At 36.8% G+C, this 26194-nt stretch overlaps 2 protein-coding genes and 1 long non-coding RNA gene across 7 annotated transcripts in view; 2 read left to right on the forward strand and 1 right to left on the reverse strand.

The window, feature by feature from the left end:
• TNRC6B (trinucleotide repeat containing adaptor 6B) overlaps nucleotides 1-14156 on the forward strand; it is a 330819-nt gene extending 316663 nt beyond the window's left edge. For all 5 annotated transcript variants that reach the window (XM_053721289.1, XM_053721285.1, XM_053721286.1 and 2 more), the window contains one exon: nucleotides 1431-14156. In XM_053721289.1, the coding sequence (XP_053577264.1) occupies nucleotides 1431-1800 (370 nt within the window). In that variant the 3' untranslated portion in view covers nucleotides 1801-14156. The remainder of the gene's footprint in view (nucleotides 1-1430) is intronic.
• Nucleotides 1-26194, forward strand: part of FAM83F (family with sequence similarity 83 member F) — an 818594-nt gene that overhangs the window by 502014 nt on the left and 290386 nt on the right. The gene's annotated exons all lie outside the window — the stretch shown is intronic.
• On the reverse strand, nucleotides 19002-19682 carry LOC128666595 (uncharacterized). The gene is made up of 3 exons (XR_008403249.1): nucleotides 19585-19682; nucleotides 19441-19488; nucleotides 19002-19035 (listed from the first exon to the last, which is right to left on the reverse strand). It is a non-coding gene; the product is annotated as an uncharacterized LOC128666595 (long non-coding RNA).

Below are 26194 nucleotides of genomic sequence, written 5' to 3' on the forward strand. Positions count from 1 at the left end.
AAATAAACTTACAACAACCAAACAAGGTGCGCTAAAGGGAAGAAATGCAAAACTATATAATGCAAGATATATAAAGAGAAAAGTCCCAAATAAACACTCAGGTCTGATGTTCAGGCTGCACTCCAAGCACACAATGGTCACAAATTCAAAGTTGTGGAAGACATAAAAGGAGGAGCCTCATGGTGTGGTACAGTAATTCTAAACAGAGTCAATAGGCACAAAGTGGCAAACTCACAGGTTCGATAGCACGCAAATTGCAAACGATGCAGGCCAAGTCTTCAGAGCAGCCCGGCAGACTCACTCCTGGACGATAATCCTGGGACTTGCTCCTATCTTCTTTGCGTCGATTGATTGGTTGGCGTCCTGTGACACTGCCTCTGACGTAACCGGCGGAGTGATACCGGAATCCCCTAAACGGGAGGGAGTCTGCTGGGCGGCTCTGAAGCCTCAGTCTGCGTCATTTGTACTGTGTGTGCCATCGAACCTGTGAGTTTGTCACTTTGTGCCTATTGACTCTGTTTGGAATTACTGTACCACACTATGAGGCGCCTCATGTTTTCCAGTACTTTGAATTTGTGATCACAGAGACATCAGTAGTCACTTGACCATTCTTTATATTATCTATTAAAATATACATTTTATTTTTTTTCACAGTTTTTGCAGCAGCTATCTCACATGCCATGAATTATAGTGTGAATCTGGTGGTCCTGCTGAAAAAAAACATTTAATTTGTGTGGGTCACTCACTGAAATTTGACTTACAGGGTTTTAATGTGGGTAAAGCTCAAAATTTGTCTCAGCACCTGGGTGAAAAAAAGGCTTAGCAGCCTTGAATTTCTTTTAAAGTTAAAAGGACACTGACCCAATTTTTTTCTTTTGTGATTCAGATAGAGCATGACATTTTAAGCAACTTTCTAATTTACTCCTATTATCAAATTTTCTTAATTCTCTTGGTATCTTTATTTGAAATGCAAGAATGTAAGTTTAAATGCCGGCCCATTTTTGGTGAACAACCTTGGCTGTTGCTGATTGGTGGATACATTAATCCACCAATAAAAAAAGTGCTGTCCAGAGTCTGAACCAAAAAAAAACCTCAGATGCCTTCTTTTTCAAATAAAGATAGTGAGAGAACAAAGAAAATTGATATTAGGAGTAAATTAGAAAGTTGCTTAAAATTGCTGCTCTATGTGAATCACAGAAGAAAAAATGGGGGTTCAGTGTCCCTTTAATTACAATAAATATGTATGGTAGATTGAAAGAAAGGTTGCTGAATTTAGTTTCCACTCCCAGCATTGCTTATATGTTTATTTAATATGCACTATACATTACATGTTATGTTTTCCCATTATTTGATTAGGATTTAAGCTGTAAATATCTCTATAGTTACGAATACTTTCATCTTATTTTTGTGCAAATTCTTCTCCTATCCAGGTGCGTTCTGGGTAACACGACCATCCTTGCGGAGTTTGCGACGGACGAGGAGGTGAACAGATACTTTGCACAAGCTCAGCCCCAAGCTCCTTCAGCTCCGGGTGCAGGCTGGCAGCCTCTGGAAGTTGGACAGAACCACCAGGCGGAACCAGTAGGACCAGCCCTGAACCTTTTCGGAGGGACCACGGGGCTTGGACAGTGGAGCAGTGGCGGAGGCAGTAGTGACCTTTCGGGAGTGTCCCTCTGGGGTACTCCCAGCTACACATCCAGCTTGTGGGGTGTGCCTAGCACAGAGGATGCCCACAGGATGGGCAGTCCCGCCCCATTACTACCCGGTGACCTTCTGGGAGGAGGGACCGACTCAATATGAACCTTGAACTTTCAACTCTGACCTCGCGACCTTTCAGAGCAGCAGCACTAAGTTGACCTTTTTGTGTTTTTTTTTCTTTTTCAAACTTGCAATAAATACATTTTTTTTTAAACAAAAAAAAGAAAAAAAGAAAAAAAAAAAGCGAATAGCAAGACATCAGGTGGGTGCCGAATAAGACTCCTGATCGCCAACGTTACAAAAAAAACCTGCGGTCACTTTTAAAAGTGGTTGGTTTATCTTCTTTTTTTTTGTGTGTGTGCTTGCAAATTCCTTCCTCCCCCTTTGGAGACCAGAAGAAAGAGGGGGAGGGAGGGACTCTGGGGAAAAACAGAAAAAAAGAGGGGGATGAAGAAAACTAAAAAAAAAAAGGACAAAAAACACATATCAGTCTTGAAATACTTGAATATTGAAAGCCAATGTTGAAAGACAATGTGAATTCGTAAAACCTACCATTTAAGAGTCATTTTGTGCTGGGGGGAGCTGGGAAATGAATCATTTTTTTTGGGGGGGGGGGTTCATGGCATTTTTCTTTGGAAGGCTGAAACAAATAATGAAGTATGATAAGTTTATGTAAAAGGATGCAGATTAACCCTTTGACTGTCTGGGCTACAAAGCATTGCAGAGCAATGTGTTGTAATCTTCAAAGGGCAGCTGAGGTTAAAAAAAAATGGAAATTAAACTCCGTCTTGCAAGTTAAGAGACATTTTCATAGCCGGGGGAGATGGAGTACGGCACTTCAACAAGGGTGGGAGGGGGGTAACACATGTGGGGGGTGGACATGACTAACCCAGCTCCCCTCTACATTGTCTGCCTTTACAGTGGTAACTTGCATGTTGGGCATAAGGTGAATTTAACTCTTTGCCAGCCAGGGGACTTTGCAGCACATTGCATAGCCCACTCTGGCATGCAAGGGTTAAAGTCCCATTTATGGCTGATTGCGCAGAAGGAAAGTCATGAGAGAGTTATTGTCTCTGAAACCATAACCAGCTCCAGTTGGGTTACGTATCTGTTTTTTTTTTTTTCTTTGTGATATTCCTCTGGCATCCAGAGCAGGTAACCATGCACTATCCGGTTGGAACTCCTCTGTAGCTGCAGTGACCCACAATTTGGTATTAAAAAGGTTTCATCTCTGTTGAAGAATCTGAATAACTGGTACAAGGACTGGTAGGGGAGGGAGCTGTGCAGATGTAGAGAGGTCAACCATAATTAGCGCCTCTGGGTGTAGTTTGTGTAAATAATGGCGTACCAGTCCAGATTTGTTCCTGCTCATGCATTGAATCTCACTCTGCAAATATGGCCAGCACTGAAAGGGTTAATTTGCTTTTTCCCCCATCGATATTCCAATGAATCCTTAAACCTCAAGGAGCAATTCATCACTCTTGGTGGCCTTTCTGGGTGCAAAAAAGGGTTAATAGCTTCTTCCTTTAATTGCTTATCATTGGAGCAGTCGTCCCCCTAGTGTAATGCTATATCACTGTACAATCCAGGGTCTAATATCCAGTCTAGTATTTACCTTTTCACTGTGTTTTATTTCAAAGAAATATTCCAAATCTAGCTTTTCTTGGTGCATATCCCCATTCACTATTGCATATTAACAGGTTTTATAGTTCTCAACATAGAAAGTTAAAGGCATCCATCTCTTTTATTTGGTGGAGACTTCTCAATGCTGCTGGAGGCTGAATCACGGGTGTTATCAAATTGTAATCCTACAATATTGTGCATAATAAGCTATACAAAGTATGTTAATTGTTTAAATCCTGAAATCTAGGTAAAACGGAGGAGAATTCACCTCTGTATATCTCAATTGAACAGCCCGTAAAACTGTTTGCAGAAGGTTTTGCCCTGAGAAGTTAGTTTTGCAAAATGTGTAATACTTTAACGCAGGGGTTGACAAATATATTCCCTGTTGGGGAGGAGCCAGACGCACATGGCGTTTAAATATATGTTAAATAGTGAAAACTGTAGAATTGTAATTCTAGGGTTCGTGGCTCCCTTGACTTATGGGAATTGTCAAGTCAAGTCCTGCTTTAACAAAATGTAAAACCTCTCATCATCTGTGTAATATTTAGTAAGTTCTCATGGTTTGTTCCAGGAACCCACCTGTATAATTGCAATTTTAAGATGTTACTTGCTATTAACCCCTTGACTGACAGCTGCATCTGGCAGGCAAGTGGTTAATTCCCCCTGGATCTGCCTGGCATCTGCATTTCCATGTCAGAGCTGTGTTTGCAGATTAGTTATTTGTGCGCTGCATAATATAAGATCCTAACCAAATTCCCATGTATGTGTTGCCATCCCACTAGCACTGACAATGTTAATGACAGACGCACATTAATGTGTGTCTGGCAGAAGGGTTAAATCCTAAGGCTCTGTGTTTTTAATATAACTTATCTTTTATTCCCTTGAATGTGGTCTTGTGCTTTGCAAATAATTAAAGTTCTCTAACAAACGTTGGATTTCCACTGCACAAAGGAAAAGAAATCAAGGGAATAAACGGCAGTTTGTTTTATTAATTGCACTTCTCTACACATGCCCTGGTTACTTTAATGTCTGCTAAAACCATCTCGCATGCTGTGGCTCCTTTTGTGGCACTCTGTGGGTTTCATGTAAGGTATATAGGTTTGTGAGACTCCAACTTTTGTGGACAAAAAAACACATACTGTGGATCTGTCAGTTTGGAAGTTGTTACTGAGATGTGTTCCTGTTGATGTGCTAGGGTTAAATGCTTGTTTTTTGGGTTGGTTTACCTTCCTGTGGATTGTCCTACCTTTACAATACGGCAGAACTAACGCCATTTGTATGTTTACATTAGAGAGGATGCATGCTTTAACCCAATGTGTGCTTTGTGGCTGCTGACTTTGTTTTTTCCAGGGGAATTTCTACAGCAAATTCCTGGTGCAAACGAGCCGAGTGCTCCATTCTGATCACTTCCTGCGATCTGCCTGAGAACTTGTGTTCCTGCTGCCTTAAACCCTTTATTTTGCTGTCAAGAAGGGCTTACAAGATATTCTGTCGTCCTCCTATATCATAAATGATGATCCCTTTTACTAAAGGATACCAGTTTGTGTTGTGAGGTTTGCTCAGCACGTTAATGAAGGATTGCTGCTTTATCACTTGGTGGGCAGAAGGGAGGTTTTATGGTTCATTTGCCATGAGATCAAGTCTGCTGGTCATTTTTTATTCCCTGTTACCTGCTTTCAAAGCAATTGGTTTTAAAACCCTTTGAGTGCTGAAGTACTGACTCCCCTCCCAGTCCAGCTTTCTTAATCTGAAATCTAAATCTTGCTGCTTTTCACGTGGCATTTAACCCCTTCAGGGGCAACCGACCACGGCCCATAGCTACTAAACTGTCCAGGGATTTGATTCCAGTTTCTTTTTTGGCAGGTGCCATGTAAGCAGAACGACCTGCCAAACGCTGCTTAGTGGGTATGGGCCCTATCTATGCATTATTCTGTTATTGAGCTTTTGCTTTGCATTAAGTGGCTGTAGTAATAACAAAACTGTGAGATGGTGTATTTTGTGTGACTTCGGTTTTATGTTGTGTTGTGAAAGTTACTTGTGCTTCGGAATCTTTGTTAGAATATTTTGTTTTAATCGCTCTATTATGGGCAAACTAAAAATGGCCTCTTGCAGTATTGCAGAGTTTTTAGTTCACGTCATGGGGGTTTCTTTATTTTACTTTAGACTGTGGTCTCTAGACCAATATTATGTGGTTCTATCTCTGGATGTCAAAAAAAAAACAGCTTCTCAAACCAGGTCAAGTTTTCTGCATGGCGTTTGGCGCTGTCCGTTCTCCTGGAGGATGTTGCTGAACTTCACCGCTTTTGGGCCTTGTAAAATAACATTTCTAATAGTTCATTGTATTGTTAAGGAAAGGGACTTTAAAAATGTGATTTATAAAAAAAAAAAAAAAACAGTAATGCCTTGTAAATTGAAAGCTGAAACTGCAGTGTGTTAACCAGGAGTTGCAGTGCAAGTTTTAGTTTAAATCGTTTTTTCAAGTATTTTTTCAGTTTGATTGTGATATTGAGCAGAATTTGTCCTTGTTTTCTTACAAGGAACGATATATATATATCTCCATCTCAAAAGTATCGTTCTGTTTTTTTACTGGAATATCTTGACACACAAGTGCGTTGCTGCCCCTTTGGGCCGTGTAACTGTTTTGTCAGTATGGGTGCACCAGCAGTAATGATTTTATCTTAATCCCTATTTTTAGAAAGTGTATCTGCCTAACTACTATCATTGTATGCTTTGGAATATTACTTTGTTTTATTTTTAATCTATGTATAGAAATAAAATCCAATTATTTTTTTCTGGCTGTGGCAATATAGCCAATTGATGCATCAGTGGGGTGTGTGCTTGTACTTTAAACATAGAATAAATTCATAAGGGTTTCTAGGATGATTCCCAGTTTTAGTAAAGCTATTGGCTTTATATGAAGTAAGTTGAATTAATATTATTGTATGTAAAACTTCAGAAATCCGCAACATTTCAGCCAGCTGTGTGCGTACTCGTCTGTGTGCCACTGTATTGTCACGGCACTACTTGATGTCCCCAGAAATGCAAGTTAGAGCGATGTGCTGCACTCAACAAGTGGCTATAGTTTATTTGTGCAGCAGTCTGCTCTGTCTGACAGTGTGCGGAGCCCACAATCTGCTTACTGCTGTACAGGGCTTGCATGCCGCCCTACCAGGACTGGATATGAAGAGGCGAACACAAGCAGGGTAACTATTTTTTGTGTACTTTTGGGGGAGTTTTGTTAGCAAATTCTGGAATGTTTTATTGGTAATGAGAACCAGTTCTATATCCCTTTTTCCCACTTCTGTTAATTTATAGTATCCATAAATGTGTTTACAAATAACTAGACCCACCAAAACATCCCAATTCCCACTTTACATACAGCTGTCTGTACTGATCTATAATGTTGCTCATCTCCAGCAGTGACAATGACACACATACATTTATCTGCTGCTAATGAGTTCTCTAGTTATATATGTGATGGTGTGTTTATATGCAGTTAGTAGAAATATTGGCACTAAACTGGCTTCCCAGCAGGCACCTGTGCGCTTCCTGGTGAGGTCATTCATCACCAATATTTAAAAGTTAGTTTTACTGCAGACTGGCTAAATGTGTTTTACACCTAAAGCCTGGCACATCACATCTGAATGTTAGTGAGGTCGACCAGCAGTCTCCTTGAGATTTTGTCCTATTTTTTGTTTGTGATGGAAGCCAAATAGCAAGTTGCATGTTTGAGCTATTCAGTCACTGACACACAGTGCAACAAAGCAGCTTCCAGCCAGTAGCAGGGAAATACTTTATTTAAATGAAGGTGCTGATAGACTTATGGGATAGAGTTATTCTTGCCCAAGGGGACTGTAGCACATCGCTACAATATGTGACACAGACCTTTGGTGCCAGAGAATGCTTGTGTGTAGCTATGTAAAAAAACAAAACATCTCTACATATGGGACGGTCAGAGTTTGAGCTATACAGTGAATGGTTAGGAACAATATTATATTCATAGTTTATTATAACTTGTCTGTAAAAATACTGCCTTGCCCCTCAGTGTAAAGAATCTACATATATTTTTATATTTTTGCCCCAATCATCATCCAACATTAATATAGATACTAAAAGAAATATGTAACACTTCCATCTTTCCAGTCCATCCCTCAGACCCCCCTCAGCAACGGAGGGGTTAAAATAACTGTTGCACCTCTGTAGTTCGTAACAAAGCACTTAAATTTACTGCACATGCGTGATGTACTGTACTGATTTGCAGCGTTCGGTCATTGTGTTATCTTTGTACTTAATATACATTCTGGAGGACTTAAAAACTGAAAAGGTGTTGTGTTACATTTGCTTCTCTGCACCCTTAATCACTTGTAAACTGTAGTCTGGCATTTTATAGATTAGGCATTGCCCTCTCTCCCACACGCTACCTACAAAGCTCCGTCACATGTAACCTATAGCTATGGCACCATCATATAGAGTCAGGTTCCTTGCGGCCAGTTCATCTGGAGGCCTTTGGCTCTCTTTGCACAGACTGGCAGTCTATGGTATTGATGTTTATATGGAGTTGCGCTGTCATGTCTGTGCTGTTTTCTTGAGGCCTTTTGATCTGTTTAAATATTTGCGTTGTATAATGATTCCAGAAAACCTGGCAAATTATAACAAGTATAGCTAACTGAGTATACAATAACCTTCTTTTTTATTTGTTGCCAATTCCTCATTTCAGATACAAATTAGAGTTGTACAGCTATGTAATGCAGTCTAGTTCTTCCTGTTTGGGATGTGTTGCAGGCTTGTTTCACTTTGGTTAATAAGCAATTGAATACCAAATATATGTTAGCTGTTGCAGCCAAAAGACTTTTTTTAGCTTTTGGGTTGTTTTGTTTTTTTTTTGGGGGGGGGGGGGGGATACTGTTTGGTGTTCCCCAGCTTGCATGAATTGAGAAGTGGTTTCCAGTGTACATCTACATTTCATACTGGTGCAGCTCAGTCTTAGGCGCTCACCCAGTGAGGTCCCCTTAGCTGGTGGGGACAGGCAATGCTAGGAGAGTCATCATTACAAAAAAAAAAGTTGTTTACCTCCACCATTAACTTAGGGGAGCGAACCCCAATACTGTTTGTTTCTTCTCATTTTCTGACAGCAAGAGTGAACCCCCCTTCAGTAAGCAGATGCCTCATTACTCTGTCACTGAATGGGGTTACAAGCCCAATTAACAGTTCTGTGTTATTTATTAATCCAACATTCCCTTACAATATTGTTTAATGTCTTGCCAAATGAACTTGACACATAGTCTTTGCATTTAACACAGAATTTCTACCTAATTGTACTGCTTTAATGAAAAAGGGCAAGAATGAATGGTATTGGAAAAGGAAGCATTACCACTGGTGGCAGGAGCTGCTGCACTTTATTCGCCAGTATTATTGTCACTCTCACATGTGCTGCGTCAACGGGACAGTTACCTCACTTGTGTGTGTGATCAGTCAGTGGGAAATATCTCACGTGCGCTCCATCAGTCAGAGTTATCCTCACTTGTGCATGCTTGGTCAATAAAACTGTTGTTCTCACATATTCTCCATCAACAAGCTGGTAAAAAAAAAAGCACTGTAGGCATGAACATTCATCATTTTTCGTCCCCTTGTCTTTAGGTTCTGTATGCCTTATGGACATGTCTTAATCTTTAGGGTATTATGGAGTTGTGCTTTGCTATAGACACCTGTATTTAATGCAATCCAGAATGTGGCTTTGTCTAGCCCAGTGCCAACCTCAAAACCAGAATATACTGTAGTTAAAAGTTCAGGTGCTCTCAGTTGTTCCATACTCATCTATAAAACCTGCTTATTTGTCCTTTCCCGTTGAGTTAGATCTGTAGACACCATGAGTTGTCTTGGTGGCTTCCTGTGAGTAGGAGCTTAACACAAACTATATGACCAACTCTCTCTGTAAACTGACTTAAGGCACCTCTTCTGAGGTTGCCATCAAGTATATGGAGTTCTTACTCAAATGTGGATGTTTGTACCTTCTGCTTCATGTCGCACACTCCCATTTACTATGTATGAAGGCTCTTAGACAATATTCTGTTTCATACTGACATGCTTTTGCTCTTCAGTAAATAATTTGTTTCCACAATCTATGGTTTTCTGACTTGAGTAGTTTGAATTGTTGTCTTAAAGGAAATCATCTTGCACCTGATAGTTACGTCTATTAAGACATGTAATTATTGTTTGTTTTTGTTGTACCATCTGAATACTTGTTTTATTATTTCCATTTATCTGGTGGAAAGTTCTGCTAGTTCTATTTCTGCTTTCCCTATCAGTCATTCCACATTTTCCTTAAGAAACTTCACTCCAGTTAGAGATCCATGTTAACTCCAGGTTCATTACAAGCATTATGTTTAGTATTATTCAGAAGAGCCTACAGAAACGGACAATCACAAATCATCAAACGGCTTCTTGGACTCCTCCGTAAACTTTAGATAATTGTCATTTAAACTGTATGGTGTCATGGGTATACTTAAAACTGGTTATATGGTTTCTTTCATCATCCTTTTTTTTTGCCATATTTTTTTACTTGTCCATGATCTATTTATTGCATTTGTTGGTAAACATGCATGGGGATTTGGAGACTGCTACCAAAGCGAATCAGATCAGAACGAGAAAAATGACTTGACATCTACAGCTGGCCATGAATTCTGTTTAACGACCAGAATAGCTGTGAGCCTACAGAGCTTAGCAAAATGCCATCTTTCCAAAGCTTCTGTGAATAGAACACCTCAACAAAAATGCTTTTGTAACAAACCACATTTACTTACTCATATGGACTCATGATGTATATATTACAGTGGGCTACAAGACTAAAGCAATGTGTGAAATCTGTGTATTATTTTGTTCCCTTCCTCTACCAAACTCAGGGAGCCTCCCTGTCTTCTGCTCTCCAGTCATCCTTGGGGTCTACTGCTTCTCTGTCCATATTACCTGTATGAGTGTGGATCATTTGAATTCATTGTTACAAAAAGATGGTTTGCCTTTTGTAGAATAAATGTGTCTTGTGCTGGTTAAAGTCTGTTTGACTCTAAAGCAAGGATAATTGTGGAGACTGACTCCTCCAACAAGCCAAACTTTGTGCTCTCTCTGCCATCTGAGCCCTTTCCTTGTATATAACTATTCTTCTGCCCATCTGATCTCTGTATAGTGCGGAAGGTTGCACCTTTTTGTATTATAGAAAAAGTCCTTTCTCTTTGTGTGTAACCAGTAGCATCTTCTTGGTGTTTGATGCTATTGGGTAACAGGTGTTCTTCTGTACTGGAAACCAGGGGCACTTTTTTTTTTCTTCAAGACACTTGTGAAGTTATGTTGCCCCACTAGTTAAATCACATGGAAGGATTGATGTTTTGAAGTTTCAGTTTAAAGCACACATGGTGCTGGGGGGGTCATTGTCTATCATGGATTGTCATGAGGAAAGCACAGACTTCTTGCAATTTACTTGGTTTTTACTAACTTATCATCTGTTTACATAAAGTCGTGTACTTAAAAAAACAAAAACAAATCATAAACTCTATCAGATATGCAGTGTAACTGATGAGGGTTTACAATGTGGTTGGTTTGCTAGCGCCAAAATGCCTTTTATTTAAATAGTTGGTGTGAAATGGGTTTAACCCATTCGCTGCAAGATAAACCATCTTTGCATTGGTCTGTGATTCACTGCAAAATCCTTTGTGAGCAAAAAGGGGCAATGTGCCTGACTTTAGTTTAAAAATGCCACACTGATGAGCAGTTAGCCACAGATAAATGTATAGTTCTATGCTTTGCTCTACAGTTTAGTGATGCAAAATGTTGGCACTTGTAAATATAATATTCTGCTTTCATTGCTGTTTTGACTTTTTTGTTTTGTTTTTTAATATACAAAATATAATTATTCCCCTAATATAAGGTGCTTTTGGCATTTAATCCCAGCTGCAGTGAATGGGTTAAACCAAGACTGTATTAAAAAATTGCTTCTCAAGAAAGACAAAATGCACTATAGAACAATACTGTAGTCAAAAGGGTGAAGACGGCTTCATTTCTGGTCGACAAGGAAGGGAAAATTTATTTCCAATCCCTCCGCATTCAAAAAGACAAAATATGCTTCACGTTACATTGTGTGCTTGATATTATTTGGATTTTTTTTATTCCTCCGCTAACCAAATATATATTGTTACAATATGCAGCTTATGTTTCCATGCTAATTTATTAGGGCTGGTGATGAGACACAAAATCATTGTTTATTACTCCTGATACTTCCTCGTTGTATCTCTAAAACAAGGTTTAAAATATTCATTTATTATATATTGTAACATATTTTCCCTAGCAACCTGGGGGGGGGGGGCAGAAAAAAAAAGTGAAGGGGTTTAATTTACACAATATAGGGCTTGAAAAGAGTGCAGATCCCATCATGTGAGTTATCTTTTATTTAGAACCTTATTACTCTTGGCATTAAGAATCCTTTATTAAATATGAATGGAGACAGGGTATCAAGGCATTGTTTACAGCCAATTAACATCAGCCCACCTCATGACTTGTCTAACAGTAGTGTATTGTAGAACTTAACACCTCCCCCAATATTGCTGCCAAAGGAATAGCTTGCTTCAGCAAGAGCCTAACACAATGGTAGTTTTGTTTTGTTTTTCCAGCTGTGTCCAAAATTCACACCTAGATTTACTGCCGGAGTCTGGAGTAGAAGGTTCTCAGGCCAAAAATATTTTGAATTCTCAAAGTCGCTAGAGGAGAGTTATAGTTTACATTAATTTCAGGGGCAATGTCTTAATTTGTGTTGTGATGAAAAAGCTTAGGCCGGCTGGATAGTTTAAGGGTTCCTCTAATCATTTCAGCAGGTGATATCTAGTTGTGTCCTTAGCAAACATCTAAAAGCTGTGGCACTTAACTGTATTATAAAGCAAGGATCATATTCCCTTAACTAGTCATTTTTGGGGGGATTTGTTGCCTAATTACCATCACTCCTGTACGTTATTTTCTAGCATAGTTGTTCTGTTCTCAGAGAGTCTACTTTGTTCTTCTTGAGGGCTTGGACAGTGTTCTCTAGTTTCATGTGGAAACCTTTCACTACTGCTTAAATCTCAGAAGGTCCATGTCATGGTTGGTTTATAAGTCATAGCAGAAATTAAGGTTTTCTGAAAGTGTGATGGTTGCAGAGATCCCTTATCCTTCCACAGAATTCAGTGTTCCAGTTTAAGCTATACTTGAATTAACTCTGCTTTTTTCTTGCAAAGTGCTGTGAGTCTTATTGACCAGGTTGTGTTCGCATCTAATACTCCTTCCAAGCCTTAAAGGGCCACTAAACCCAAAATCTTTCTTTCATGATTCAGATAGAACATACAAATTTAAACAACATTATAATTTACTTCTATTATTTATTTTGCTTCATTTTTTAGATATCCTTATTTGAAGAAAAAGCAATGCACATTGGTGAGCCAATCAAATGAGGCTTCTACGTGCAGCAACCAATCAGCAGCTACTGCGCATATCTAGATAGCAAAAGAATATCAAGAGACTAAAACAAATTACATAATAGAAGTAAATTAGAAAGATGTTTAAAATTGCATTCTCTTTCTAAATCATGAAAGAAAAAATGTGGGTTTTATGTCCCTTTAAGGATTATTGAGCACTGCTTGGTAAATATGGCTCTCGTGTATTTTGCTTCCAGTCTGGGAAGGTAAGTTGTCTTAAAGTAGATTATATGTTCAGTAAGTCCCTCTAGTCTGGAGGATTTTACTGCCCCGTGAATTGTATTCAAAACTTCTCGATTGGCTCTTGTCTGTTCAGATACCATAACTTCTGTTTGACTGCTCTGCTTCCAATCTAAGCCTGTACCTGTTTTTGCTAGCGGATAGGACACTCAAGAATATGGTGGTTACCCGGGGATATTGCCATAACTCCCCTCCCCCGGCAATCAGTTCCACCTTCACCAAGTATTCTTGATGTCTATAACCCTTAAGGTCTGCTAGTTTGGACAGATAAACTTTCAAAAAAAAAATCAGGTTTTTCATAGACTTTCTTCCTCTCAGGCACAATTTAGAAGAAAAACAAATTGTATCCAGCTGTCTCATACGCCACAAGTCATTGTTGTCCTTTCACCAGATACAAGCACATTTCAGCAAATCCATCCACTGCAATGTCCTCCGCTGTTTATGATTATAATATATAGTTTTGTTTGTTTTTTAATAAAAATGTGTCTGCTGCCCTGTTTTGAAGTCTAAATAGTATTGTGGTACTGAAAAAAGAAAAAAAAAATCAGAATTCACGCAAAAAAATGTTTAAACTCTATTAAGTAAAGTATAAGCTGAGACCATAGTCTGTATGTTTTACAATTTGTATTTTTGTGTTTGTTTCGTTTTCTGTTTATTTTTTTGTCGCAGCTGGTACTGTATGTATCTGTCCGTACGACTCACAAAGACCCAGTTTCATGGGGATAGAGAGGGGTGAGTCAGGATTTTCCTGATTGTGCAGGTTCTAAAACAGCCGTAACTTCTTCTCATAAATATTCGTCATGTTCTATAAATCCCTTTCCTACAAGATCATTGTATTGTTTGGTAGGTGAGGGATTTACACGTGGAGTCTTCTGATAAAAATGACTTTATTTTATGTTTTTTTCAGGGGGGGATGAATGGTAGCTTTTAACAAGCCTATATTTTTTTTCTTTTGTTTTAGAAAACATTTGATTGTATTTTGTGCAACGTCTGTTGCTTTTCATTATAACTACGACAGAATATTTTTTTTTGGGGGGGGGGGAATCTTGAAATACAAAGTCTCTATTAAAATGTGTTTGGCTGCTAAAGCATTAATTAACATGGTATTAGTCTGTGTGGTTTTTTTTATTCTCTGAATTGTGGCAAAAAAAACAAAACAAATTGCTTCCATTACAGCCACTTGTGATTTAAGTGGTTTATCGAGTGTCAGAAGCCACAGCCTCCTGCAGCAATGCAACTGTTTAAGGGGCAAAATAACCACCTGGAGAACCAATGACAAGAGATGTGTGAAGTCACCAATCAGCAGCTAGCTCCCAGTTCTGCAATACTGTTTCTGAGCCTACCCAGGTATGCTTTTCAACAAAGGATACCAAGAGGACAAAGTAAATGTGATTACATAAATTGAAGTGTCTTTTAAATTTGCTGCTCTGAACCATGAAAGTTTTATTTTCCCTTTTGTATAACTTTAATCTTGGAACACTACAAGCAAGTTAATGGAAAGTAGGATTTTGCTTAAAGGGACATAATACTCATATGTTAAATCGCTTGAAAGTGACGCAGCATAACGGAAAAAGCCAATCAGCAGTGCTGAGGTAATGCTTTGCTGTGATCATATGAGATTTCATAGCACTTACTTAAACTAAACAGAAAGATAACGTGACTGCGCCTGCACATGACAGATGCACACTCCCTAGCTTGTCCTAGGACTAGCATCCTTATTGGCTGCTTGAAGTCTCTTTGCAGTGGCATGTGAATACTTGAAGGGACATAATACTCAAATGCTAAATCACTTGAAACTGATGCAGTATAACTAAAAAGCTGACAGGAAAATATCACCTGAGCGTCTCTATGTAAAAAAGGAATATTATTTACCTCACAATTTCCTCAGCTCACCAGAGTAAGTGCTGGGTAAAAAGCTATACTTCAGCCACTGTCCAGCTGCAGGTTAAAAAGAAAAATGAAGAAATGAACTGCAGCCAATCGGCATCAACAGTGCTGAGGTCATGAACTATTTTACTGTGATTTCATGAGATTTCATAGTAAACTTCCTTAAACTAAATAGGGAAATAACATGAGTGTGCACGAGGCTCACTCCCTTGCCTGTCACAGGACAGACATACTGATTTGCTTCTTAAAGCAATAGGATTTGAATACTTAGGACATTTTGAGGTAAAATATCTTTCTTTTTTACATAGAGATGCTCAGGTGATATTTTCTAGTCAGCTTTTTACAGTTATGCTGCATCACTTTCAAGTGTTTCAACATCTGTGTATTATGTCCTTTTAAGCTACTGCAGGTACAATACTAGACACATTTTTATCTGTTGCATCTGAAAAAGCTTCACACGATATTAAAAAAAATTGTCACATGAGAAATTTATACTCTAGTAAACTGACAGGAAGTTCCTGCTCCTTTTATCATGCAAGTTGTTTTTTTAATTATTATTCCAACAAGCTTTATTGAAATAAAATAATTTACATTAGCAGACATGCAAGTAGTCTTAGAAACAACAGGTGCATGATGGTTAATTGGAAAACAAGATAACCAGAGTCTGAGAGCCCAGCATTCTTTTGCCACTAGACGATAAGGAGAACCTCTCCCTGTTTAAAAGCCTGTATCTCCACATAAGTGTAAAACATGTAACATGTATTATCAATAACACTGAATAACCGTAACCATCCTGCGCATAACATGCTGATACTCGTACAATGCTGAGAGTAACAAACATATTGTAATAACAGTTGTCCGTAAACAAATAGTGTTTATAGTATTCATGGACATGTAAAAACAAAAAGGAGACAGCGCAACCCCAATTCAAGGCGGTTTTTATTTTTAAGAAGCAATATCAAGTTAAAAACACACTTACTAGATGTAAGTTCTTTTTCGAATTTGAATATCTAATTTGAAGTTCCGTAGAGGTCCCTCTGTCAGCCGTTTGCAAGTTCCAAAGAGCTTCTTGTCAGGAGGATCCGTAGTCACGCTGCAACGTGGGTTCCTGTGGTAGAATAGTGGTACATTTGACTGGGCACTGACTGGAATTTTGGAACATGCAAACGGCTGACAGAGGGACCTCTATGGAACTTCAAATTAAATATTAAAATGCGAAAAAGAACTTACATCTAGTAAGGGCAAGATTTATCAAGCTCCGAAAAAATGCGCAAAAAAAGTCGCGGAAATTTTCGTAGCTATTCGCAATTTCCGAAATCCAATTATTCGCCAATATTTATTAATATTGTTGAGACAAATTTCGTGCAAAAGTTTTTTGCGATGACAAGCGAATGACTAGTATAGTTTCTTGGAGAATCCGATGATTTTCACTTTATTTATCACTCGGAAGTAATTATCATGACTTTTACTTCCGGGAATAGTTTCATTGTTATTATTGTTATTGTCCTATTAAAATAAAAGAAATTAAACACGTGATTGTTTATTCTTGTTATTTCTTATTTATGATTAAAGTTCTTTTTATTCTGCCCCTTTTTTGGCGCTTCTGCACACTGTAAAGTTGCCCTCATTTGGTCGCTAAAACTATATTCTTTTCATTGTTCTTTTTCATAATATATATTTTTATTTATTTTTTTGGTGCAATATATTTACAGAGATTTATATATATATATCGTATTTATTAATATATCAATATTTTTCTACTCCAATTTTTTTTTTTATTTGTATATTTATAATTTTTAATCCAAAAAATAATTGATATATTTTTTTATATATTAAATTAGTTATTTATTTATTATGTCTGCTGCTGGCCTACAGGAAAACGCATCAACTGCCAGCAAAACAAAAGGTGGTCGAAATATACATTTTAGCCTATCTCAAAACAATGTTCTTGTAGACAAAATTTTAAATCACTATGATGTCCTGCTAGGCTGTAGAAGCAGGCAGACACCTATGGCACGTAAAAGGCAGATATGGCAAGATATAAGCCAGGAGGTATCTGCACAGGGTATAAACCCCAAAAATGTCAATAATTGTAAAAAACGTTTTTCGGATATAAAAAGAATAATTAAAATGAAATTATGCAAAGAAAAACGTTCAGCAAGAGGTACAGGAGGTGGTCCAGGATATACTGCTGATCTAATGGAGTATGAGAAGAAAGTTCTTAATTTGATGGGGCCTGAGGTTGTGGAGGGAATTGAAGTGCAAGGAGACACAGACGATTATGCAGGTAAACTATTATTATTATTATATTTATATTGCTAATGAAGTATTTAAATCCTAATTGAAATTGATAAATGTTTTCATTCTCCTCACTCATTACTGGTGATTGATTTCAAATACAATTTTTTTCCTTATATTAATATTTAATTTTGTTTTCTTTGAAACTTTTGTTGAAAAGCACATTTGATGTTCAATCTGTTTTTCACTTTTTGTTTGTAATGGAAGTAACTTAAATAATGCAGTAATATATTTCCAATTTTGTGCACCCTTTTTTTTTTTAGGATCCCCACCTACACAATCAGATGCTCATGCATTAACAGAGATTGCCGCTTGCAGCAGCGTCCTGCAAGAAGTTGGTAGGTATTTGTGCCTATATTGTCCCTCAAGAGTGTGCTATATGTATTTTGCCTTTATAATTTTTTTAATTTTTTTTTATTTATTTTTTAAAGAAGAGAATCATAATGAACAGAATATTGAAGGAGAGGAAACTTTGCTCCTTTTTGAAGGTAAAGCAACATTTTTTTTGTGTGCAAATCATATTAAAACATTATAAGACTTTTTTTTTGTAGATTCAGATACAGCATGAAATTATAAGCAACTTACAATTTCACTACATTTTTCATATTTTATTAATTATATTGCTATCTATATTTTATAAGATGGAATGTAAATCTTAGCATCCATCCCATTTTAGGATCAGCACCATGGTTAGTGCTTGTTTATTGGAACCACTGACCATGGTGCTGAAACTAAAATATGATGGATGCTTTAAGAATTGCATTCCAGCTTATAACATACAGATAGCAATAGAATTAACAAAAGCTGACAATTGTATTGAAATTGTAATTTGCTTATATCCAGCAATTACAAAATTTGAATGTAATTGTTGTGGAATATTATACTTTAAAGATGCTGATACATGTGTATTCTGCCCTTTTAAAATCTCATCAATATTAAATTTAATTTTCATATTTTCATTTAAAGATGATAGTAATCTATAATAGGTGGCATTGTAAAAATGAAATTATTGTTTATCTTTATTATAGATGATTCAGAAAATGTTGAATACGTTCTGAATTTACAACCAATACAGGAGACATCTCCTGTACATTCCTCAAGTACAAATGTAGAAGTACCAGAAGAAGAAATTGGAGATGTACACGAAGATATCCAACAAGAAGCACAAGCACCAACTGAAGAGGCAATATCAGTAAATTTGGTTAACATTCTGCAATTAGCCACAAATTTTCAGAATGAACAAAGGGCTTTTTTTCAACAGATGAGTGACCTGCAAAGTGAACGCTTGGAAATTGACAGGCAGAGTTTACTTGCACGTCAAGAGACAAATAGGTTGCTTGCATTACTAGTGAATATTTTACAAACAAGAATTGAGAATCATTGATTTTTTTTCGGGTGGGTTTTCTTAAAATGTTTTTTTTGTTTTTTAAACAGTTAATGTATAAATTTTGGTTATGATTTATAACATATCATATGTTAAATTAAAAACTATTAATGCCGTTTGAATGTATTTCTCTATTATTAATCTTTACCTTTTTTAAAAAATAACAGACACATATATTATAATATATTAATTTTTAATAGAAACTAAACCAAAAATGCAAATATATTAGAAATATAGTAAGTTAAATTTTCAGTGTTTTTTTTTTTTCTTTTTTTTTTTAATACATTTGATCCGTTATGGCTCTTCTAAAATTTTGGATGCTTCTTGTTATGCTATGCATCATTACTTCTAACCGATCAAATTCGGCGATTATGGTCTCTCTTGATATGAGTCCCAGTTCTTCTTCCACAACCTCTTTTAAAGATAAAAAAATTTATTAAAAAAATTGTTAGTAAGATTTAACATTCATTTTGTCCAATTTTTATAAACTGAAGTTTATAATATATATTAATGTGACAATCAACATTACATGCTTCATATAGAACTGAGAATTGGAATACACTTAATAATTTACTCCAATTATCTAAGTTTGTATATTGACAATATCAGTAAATTAGAAAGATGTTTCAAATTTTAGGCTGTATCCAAATGCGTTTTGTATAAAGAACATTTCCACGAACATCCTACAATGTATAAATATTTGTTAATAAACATATATATATATATATGTATGTATTAATTTTTTAATATATATATATATATTTATAAAAACAAAATAATAATTAGGGCTAAAAACAAATGTAAATAATTTGTACTTACGTGTACCAATGTTTCTTGTGGAAGTAGAATCTTCGACTTCAACATCATCTAGGAATAAAACAAATTAATGAAACGGATTACCATATTCAAATAAAGATGCTTATAGAAAAGCAAAATCATTATATTACAAATACCAAAACCAACCTTCAAAACACACAGAATCGGAGTCCGAAGAATGTTCTACTGTTATTTTTGGTCTTTGGATAGGTAGAACAAAATCTGGCTCTTCCGTTCTAATTTCTACTGCTGCTTCTATAACCAAAAAAAAATATATCTATATAATATAGGCATTTTCTGTTTTTCAAAAGCTGTTATGCGCAGTAGAGACCTGTAATCGTTGCTAGTGCTGATCGGGTGTGAGGGTGGTGTGAGGTTGGCGTTTCCGGGTGTGAGAGAGCTGAAAATACATAGCGAGTAGAGATAGGGAGAGAGACAGCAAAAGAGAGAGGGGAGAAAGGGGAGAGAGAAATCAAGAGAGAGGGGGGAGAGAGACAGCAAAAGAGAGGGGGGAGAAAGGGGAGAGAGAAATCAAGAGGGAGGGGGGAGAGAGACAGCAAAAGAGAGAGGGGAGAAAGGGGAGAGAGAAATCAAGAGAGAGGGGGGAGAGAGACAGCAAAAGAGAGGGGGGAGAAAGGGGAGAGAGAAATCAAGAGAGAGGGGGGAGAGAGACAGCAAAAGAGAGGGGGGAGAAAGGGGAGAGAGAAATCAAGAGAGAGGGGGGAGAGAGACAGCAAAAGAGAGAGGGGAGAAAGGGGAGAGAGAAATAAAGAGAGAGGGGGGAGAGAGACAGCAAAAGAGAGGGGGGAGAAAGGGGAGAGAGAAATCAAGAGAGAGGGGGGATAGAGACAGCAAAAGAGAGGGGGGAGAAAGGGGAGAGAGAAATCAAGAGAGAGGGGGGAGAGAGACAGCAAAAGAGAGGGGGAGAAAGGGGAGAGAGAAATCAAGAGAGAGGGGGGATAGAGACAGCAAAAGAGAGAGGGGAGAAAGGGGAGCGAGAAATCAAGAGAGAGGGGGGAGAGAGACAGCAAAAGAGAGGGGGAGAAAGGGGAGAGAGAAATCAAGAGAGAGGGGGGATAGAGACAGCAAAAGAGAGGGGGGAGAAAGGGGAGAGAGAAATCAAGAGAGAGGGGGGAGAGAGACAGCAAAAGAGAGAGGGGAGAAAGGGGAGAGAGAAATCAAGAGAGAGGGGGGATAGAGACAGAAAAAGAGAGGGGGGAGAAAGGCGAGAGAGAAATCAAGAGAGAGGGGGGATAGAGACAGCAAAAGAGAGGGGGGAGAAAGTGGAGAGAGAAATCAAGAGAGAGGGGGGATAGAGACAGCAAAAGAGAGGGGGGAGAAAGGGGAGAGAGAAATCAAGAGAGAGGGGGGAGAGAGACAGCAAAAGAGAGAGGGGAGAAAGGCGAGAGAGAAATCAAGAGAGAGGGGGGATAGAGACAGCAAAAGAGAGGGGGGAGAAAGTGGAGAGAGAAATCAAGAGAGAGGGGGGAGAGAGACAGCAAAAGAGAGGGGGAGAAAGGGGAGAGAGAAATCAAGAGAGAGGGGGGATAGAGACAGCAAAAGAGAGGGGGGAGAAAGGGGAGAGAGAGAGCAGAAGAACGGGAGAGAGAGACATCAAAAGAGAGGGAGATAGAGAGAGAGCATTGTACATTAACTTTATTACCTATTTATCTTTGTTGTAATTTTAATAAATCTGTGGACATTATTTCACGGGTATTATACAAATAAAATGTAAGTGAAACACTTTTGGTTATATATGAGTAATCAATTACTGAGTGTCTAAAAAAGTGTAACAAAATTTACCATACCTTCTGTATTTTCTTCGAAAGGTTTTTCAATTACAGTAATCTGTCTATTTTCAAGTGTGACTGTGGGCATCGGTGGTGATCCGGAAGTTTCATCACTAACAACCTCCATAGTCCTCAGATATTTAGGGCATCTTTTGTTTGTTTTTTCTCTCCTGTCTGATCCAATAAACAAAAATATATATATATAAAATTAAGATTTCCTTTTGTTAAAAACAATTATATAGTGCACAATAGCGTTATTGCTAGATGACATTCTTTTTACTTGTGCCCCAAGAATGTATCCAGGCGCATAATAACAGGCATTCCATGATACCTTTTTGGGGCGCAAGCAAAAAAGAAAAAGTCATGTGCCAATCATTGCGCACTGTATAATTTTCTTTCATTTTCGAGAACACAAATTAGCAATATTTGATGAAAGTGCATTGTTTTTGGACCCTTTCTTGGGGCATAGTAACAGTATACGATACCTTTGTTGGGGCACAAGAAAAAAATGAAAAGTCATGTGGCAATCGTTATTGCGCACTATATAATTATAACTTTCAGTAGCAAGAACCATAATGTTTATAAATTTTCTTTTAAAGTTGCAACATTTTTTTGGGAAACTTTCAAGGGGCATAATAACAGGCGTTCCACGATACCTTTTTGGGGCGCAAGCAAAAAAGAAAAAGTCATGTGCCAATCATTGCGCACTGTATAATTTTCTTTCATTTTCGAGAACACAAATTAGCAATATTTGATGAAAGTGCATTGTTTTTGGACCCTTTCTTGGGGCATAGTAACAGTATACGATACCTTTGTTGGGGCACAAGAAAAAAATGAAAAGTCATGTGGCAATCGTTATTGCGCACTATATAATTATAACTTTCAGTAGCAAGAACCGTAATGTTTATAAATTTTCTTTTAAAGTTGCAACAGTTTTTTTGGAAACTTTCAAGGGGCATAATAACAGGCGTTCCACGATACCTTTTTGGGGCGCAAGCAAAAAGATAAAGTCATGTGGCACAAACGCTATTGCGTTATTGCGCACTCTATAAGTATAACTCATTTTCATTTTTTAATAATGTATATAAATATTTTTTACAAAGTTGAAACATTTTTTTTGGGATCCTTTCTTGGGGCATAATAAAAACATTTCTTGATAGTGTAAACTAAAATAACAAATTTAATCAAATATAATAGAATTTAACATATACCTTGATTCAAATATATATTTAATTCTTAGTGGACGGAAAATAATTTATCCTTATATTATACTTACATTCTCTAAGAAATCTTATAATCGATCGTTTTAATTCTTTGTCCCTTCGGCTTAGGTCCGAAAAGCGCTTAAGACAGTCGCGCTGGGTCCGTCTAAACCCAGCGACTCTGCGGACTCTACGGGTCATTTCGGACAAAATTATATTTCGCTGGTCTTGAATGACCCCATATACGCCCCCAATTCTTTTTGGGAAATATTTCCTCATGAAAGCAGTAATAATAATCAGCTCTCCAAGAGTGAATTTGGGCTTCCTGGCAAAAGGCATTTTACACTCTGATCCAAAAATAGGAAAACATGCGCTTTTATTGGCTCATGTTTTTTTTGGTTGTTTTTATAGTCTATAATTTAGACATTTAATGTACTTTTGAAAAATTATGGATACTTAAATAAATATTTTTGCATCATTGTTATTAGTATTAATGCTGCTTATGGCTTTTAATAATAATGTTTAACTGAGGGATTTTTTTTTTTCAATTATTATGTTTATTTTATAAATATGTTTATGTAAGACAAAGCACTAAAGAGACAAGAATGCTCTTTTCCACCATCATAAAAGGATGCTCTTCTCCTGCACTTTTTTTTTTGCCAAAAATTATTAGACATATTATTTTTGATTTTAAAGGAACAGACAAAACATGAATGTTTGTTGTTTAACAATGGTAGCTAATCCATATATAACACATTCAACAATTTTGAAGTTTTTGTGTTTGTACATTTGTATATAATGGACCTTTAATATAACAGTATTGGTTACACCATTATTTTAAAGGGACATCATATAAAAAAATGTTTAAACAATTGAATATGATGCAGCATAACTTTAAGATATTTGATGTTAAGATGTACTTAAAGGGACAATGTACCCAAAAAATTTCTTTTGTGATTAACATTGAGCATGAACTTTAAATCAACTTTATAATTTACTCACATTATCAAATTTTATTCTTTCTCTTGGTATCTTTATTTGAAATGCAAGAATGTAAGTTTAAATGCCGGCCCATTTTTGGGCAACAAACTGGGTTGTCCTCGCTGATTGGTGGATACATTCATCCACCAATAAAAAAGTGCTGTCATGACTACTGAAAACAAAAAAAAGCTTGGCTGACTTCTTTTTCAAATAAAGATAGCAAGAGAACAAAGAAAAAATGATAATAGGAGTAAAATAGAAAGTTGGTCATTTAGTTCAAGAAACAACACGTGCAACGTCTTTTTATATTTTCAATTTTTGAGTCACCAGCTCCGAATGAGCATGTGCAATAGTTCACAGCATATATGTAGATGCATTTGTGATTGGCTGATGGCTGTCACATGATACCTAAAAGAATTGTTTTTAATATTTTTTTTGGTTTATGAAAAGCACTATCTGAATCTTGAAAGTTTATTGCTTTTATGACTGTCCCTTTAATGGGTAATGATTTCCAGGCAACAATATACTGCCTTGAATAGTATATAAAGCGAACGTTAAAAATTGGATAGTAATAGCACATTCACTTAATATAGTATTTGAAACAGTATATTGTTGTCTGCAAAACATTAACCCATTAAAGGGACAGTCATAAAAGAAATAAACCTTCAAGATTCAGATAGGGGTTTTCGTTAAAAAAAAAAAAAAATTATCAACAATTCAGGTTTGTTCTTTTGGTATTCTTTTCAAATTTTATTTTCTTCAAAAACTGATGATTGATAAAATGAAGGGTTAAAGGGACATTATTGTGAAAATTCAACTTTTAAGATCCATATAGGCAATCAAATATTATTCTAATTATTTGAAGATTGTAGCGGAAAACCAATTAATTTAACCATGATGCTTTTGTCCAAAAAATAACAAGATGACCAAAAAAAATATGTATTTAACGATTTTTTTTTAATGAACGATTAACAAAAAAATTAAATCGATAGGGCTTGAACTGGATTCATTCTTCTCTATTTTCTTTAAACCGCATTTGATTCCTTTAAAAAGAAAAAAAATATATATAAATTTTAAAAGGGGAAAAGCACAGACTAATTAAAAAAGGTATTGGTTAAAACTAGAATAAAATATACTAACATGAGAAATATCTAGCAACAAGGCTATTCCGAACTTCGACTCCACCAGCGGTGGAATCTCTTGAAGCATCAAGATCTTCATTGTTTTCATTATTACTGAGGACAGTGACATCCACATCTCCATCTTGCAGCGCTATGTTGTGCAAAATGCAGCACACCAAAATGATATCTGATACCTTGCACGGGTCATATTGCAGCACTCCACCGGATCTATCTAGACACCTAAATCTAGTTTTTAATAAACCATAGGTGCGCTCAATGGCTGACCGAGTGCTCCGATGAGCATCATTATATTTTTTCTGAGCGTCGGTTCTTGGATTTGTGAATGGCGTCATGAGCCAGTGCCGACAAGGATATCCACTGTCTCCTAACAAAGAAAAAGATTGTAAATAAATTAGAAAACATTTACAATAAAATAAGAAAAAGTCAAAAATAAAATGTGAAATAGACTATCAAATAAAGGAATAATATACATACTGACCTAATAGCCATCCATCAGGCATCTCTGCCGACTCAAACATCCGATAAAGTGCCGACTGTTGAAGAATATAAAAGTCATGACATGACCCAGGAAAATTTGAGCGGACACTCATTATTTTGAGCTTTGCATCACAAACCATTTGTACATTTAAGGAATGGTTATGTTTCCGATTTCTAAACTGCTCCTCTTTGTGTTGCGGAGGTCTCAATTGGATGTGTGTACAATCAATAGCGCCTAAGACATTGGGCATACCGGAAACTTTAAAAAAATTAGTCTTCAAACTTTGCCAACCTTCAGCATTAGTAGGGAAATGAATAAATAATTTTAAATGCTTCAAAATAGCTTTGAGCACATGTGTCAGATGCCTTGAAAAAGAAGGTTGACTGAGGCCCACAACTATACTACTGACAGATTGGAAAGACCCAGTAGCCAAAAAATGGATAACTGCCAATAATTTTATCATTCCTGGAAGAGCATGTGTCCTTCCTGTCTTTGGGTCGATATCAGCCTCAGTTAGATGATACAAATTAATTATGGACTGTCTATTCAGTCGGAATCTTCTTTTTATTTCGTGGTCAGAAAGGGCTTCCAAACCAATTCTTAAACGAAAAATTCTTGGAACCCTTCTTCTCGTTTCTGGATCCGCATCTTGCTCTGCGACCTGTTGTGGGCGACTTCTGTTTCGAGAAACAGCAATAACCGCAAGAAAAAGGAAATTTTCCATTGCAAACAAGAACCAAAAACAACTACTTGCGCTTTTCCACTATCTCGCAACCTCAAAATTGGTGAATATAGAAAAAGTGAATATGACATGCGACAATTTTGATAAATACAAGATAATTGCGAATAAAAAAGGGCGTGTATGAAAAGCGTATACATGTAATAGAAGTATTAGGCATTTCCAGACAATTGATTCTCAAAATTCGAAACTTGCGAGTGAACATAAGTCACTTTATTCGCATATCAGAGAAATAGAGACTTTTCTGGCGCATCAACTTTAATAAATATGTCGATATAATGTTAACTTTCATTTTATGAGAATAATATGAGAATTTTCATATTCGGTGCTTGATAAATCTTGCCCTATGTGTGTTTTTAACTTGATATTGCTTCTTAAAAATGAAAACCGCCTTGAACTGTGGTTGCGCTGTCTCCTTTTTGTTT

This window comes from Bombina bombina, chromosome 7 (assembly GCF_027579735.1).
Source record: "Bombina bombina isolate aBomBom1 chromosome 7, aBomBom1.pri, whole genome shotgun sequence".
In the NCBI taxonomy this organism is placed as follows: Eukaryota; Metazoa; Chordata; class Amphibia; order Anura; family Bombinatoridae; genus Bombina; species Bombina bombina.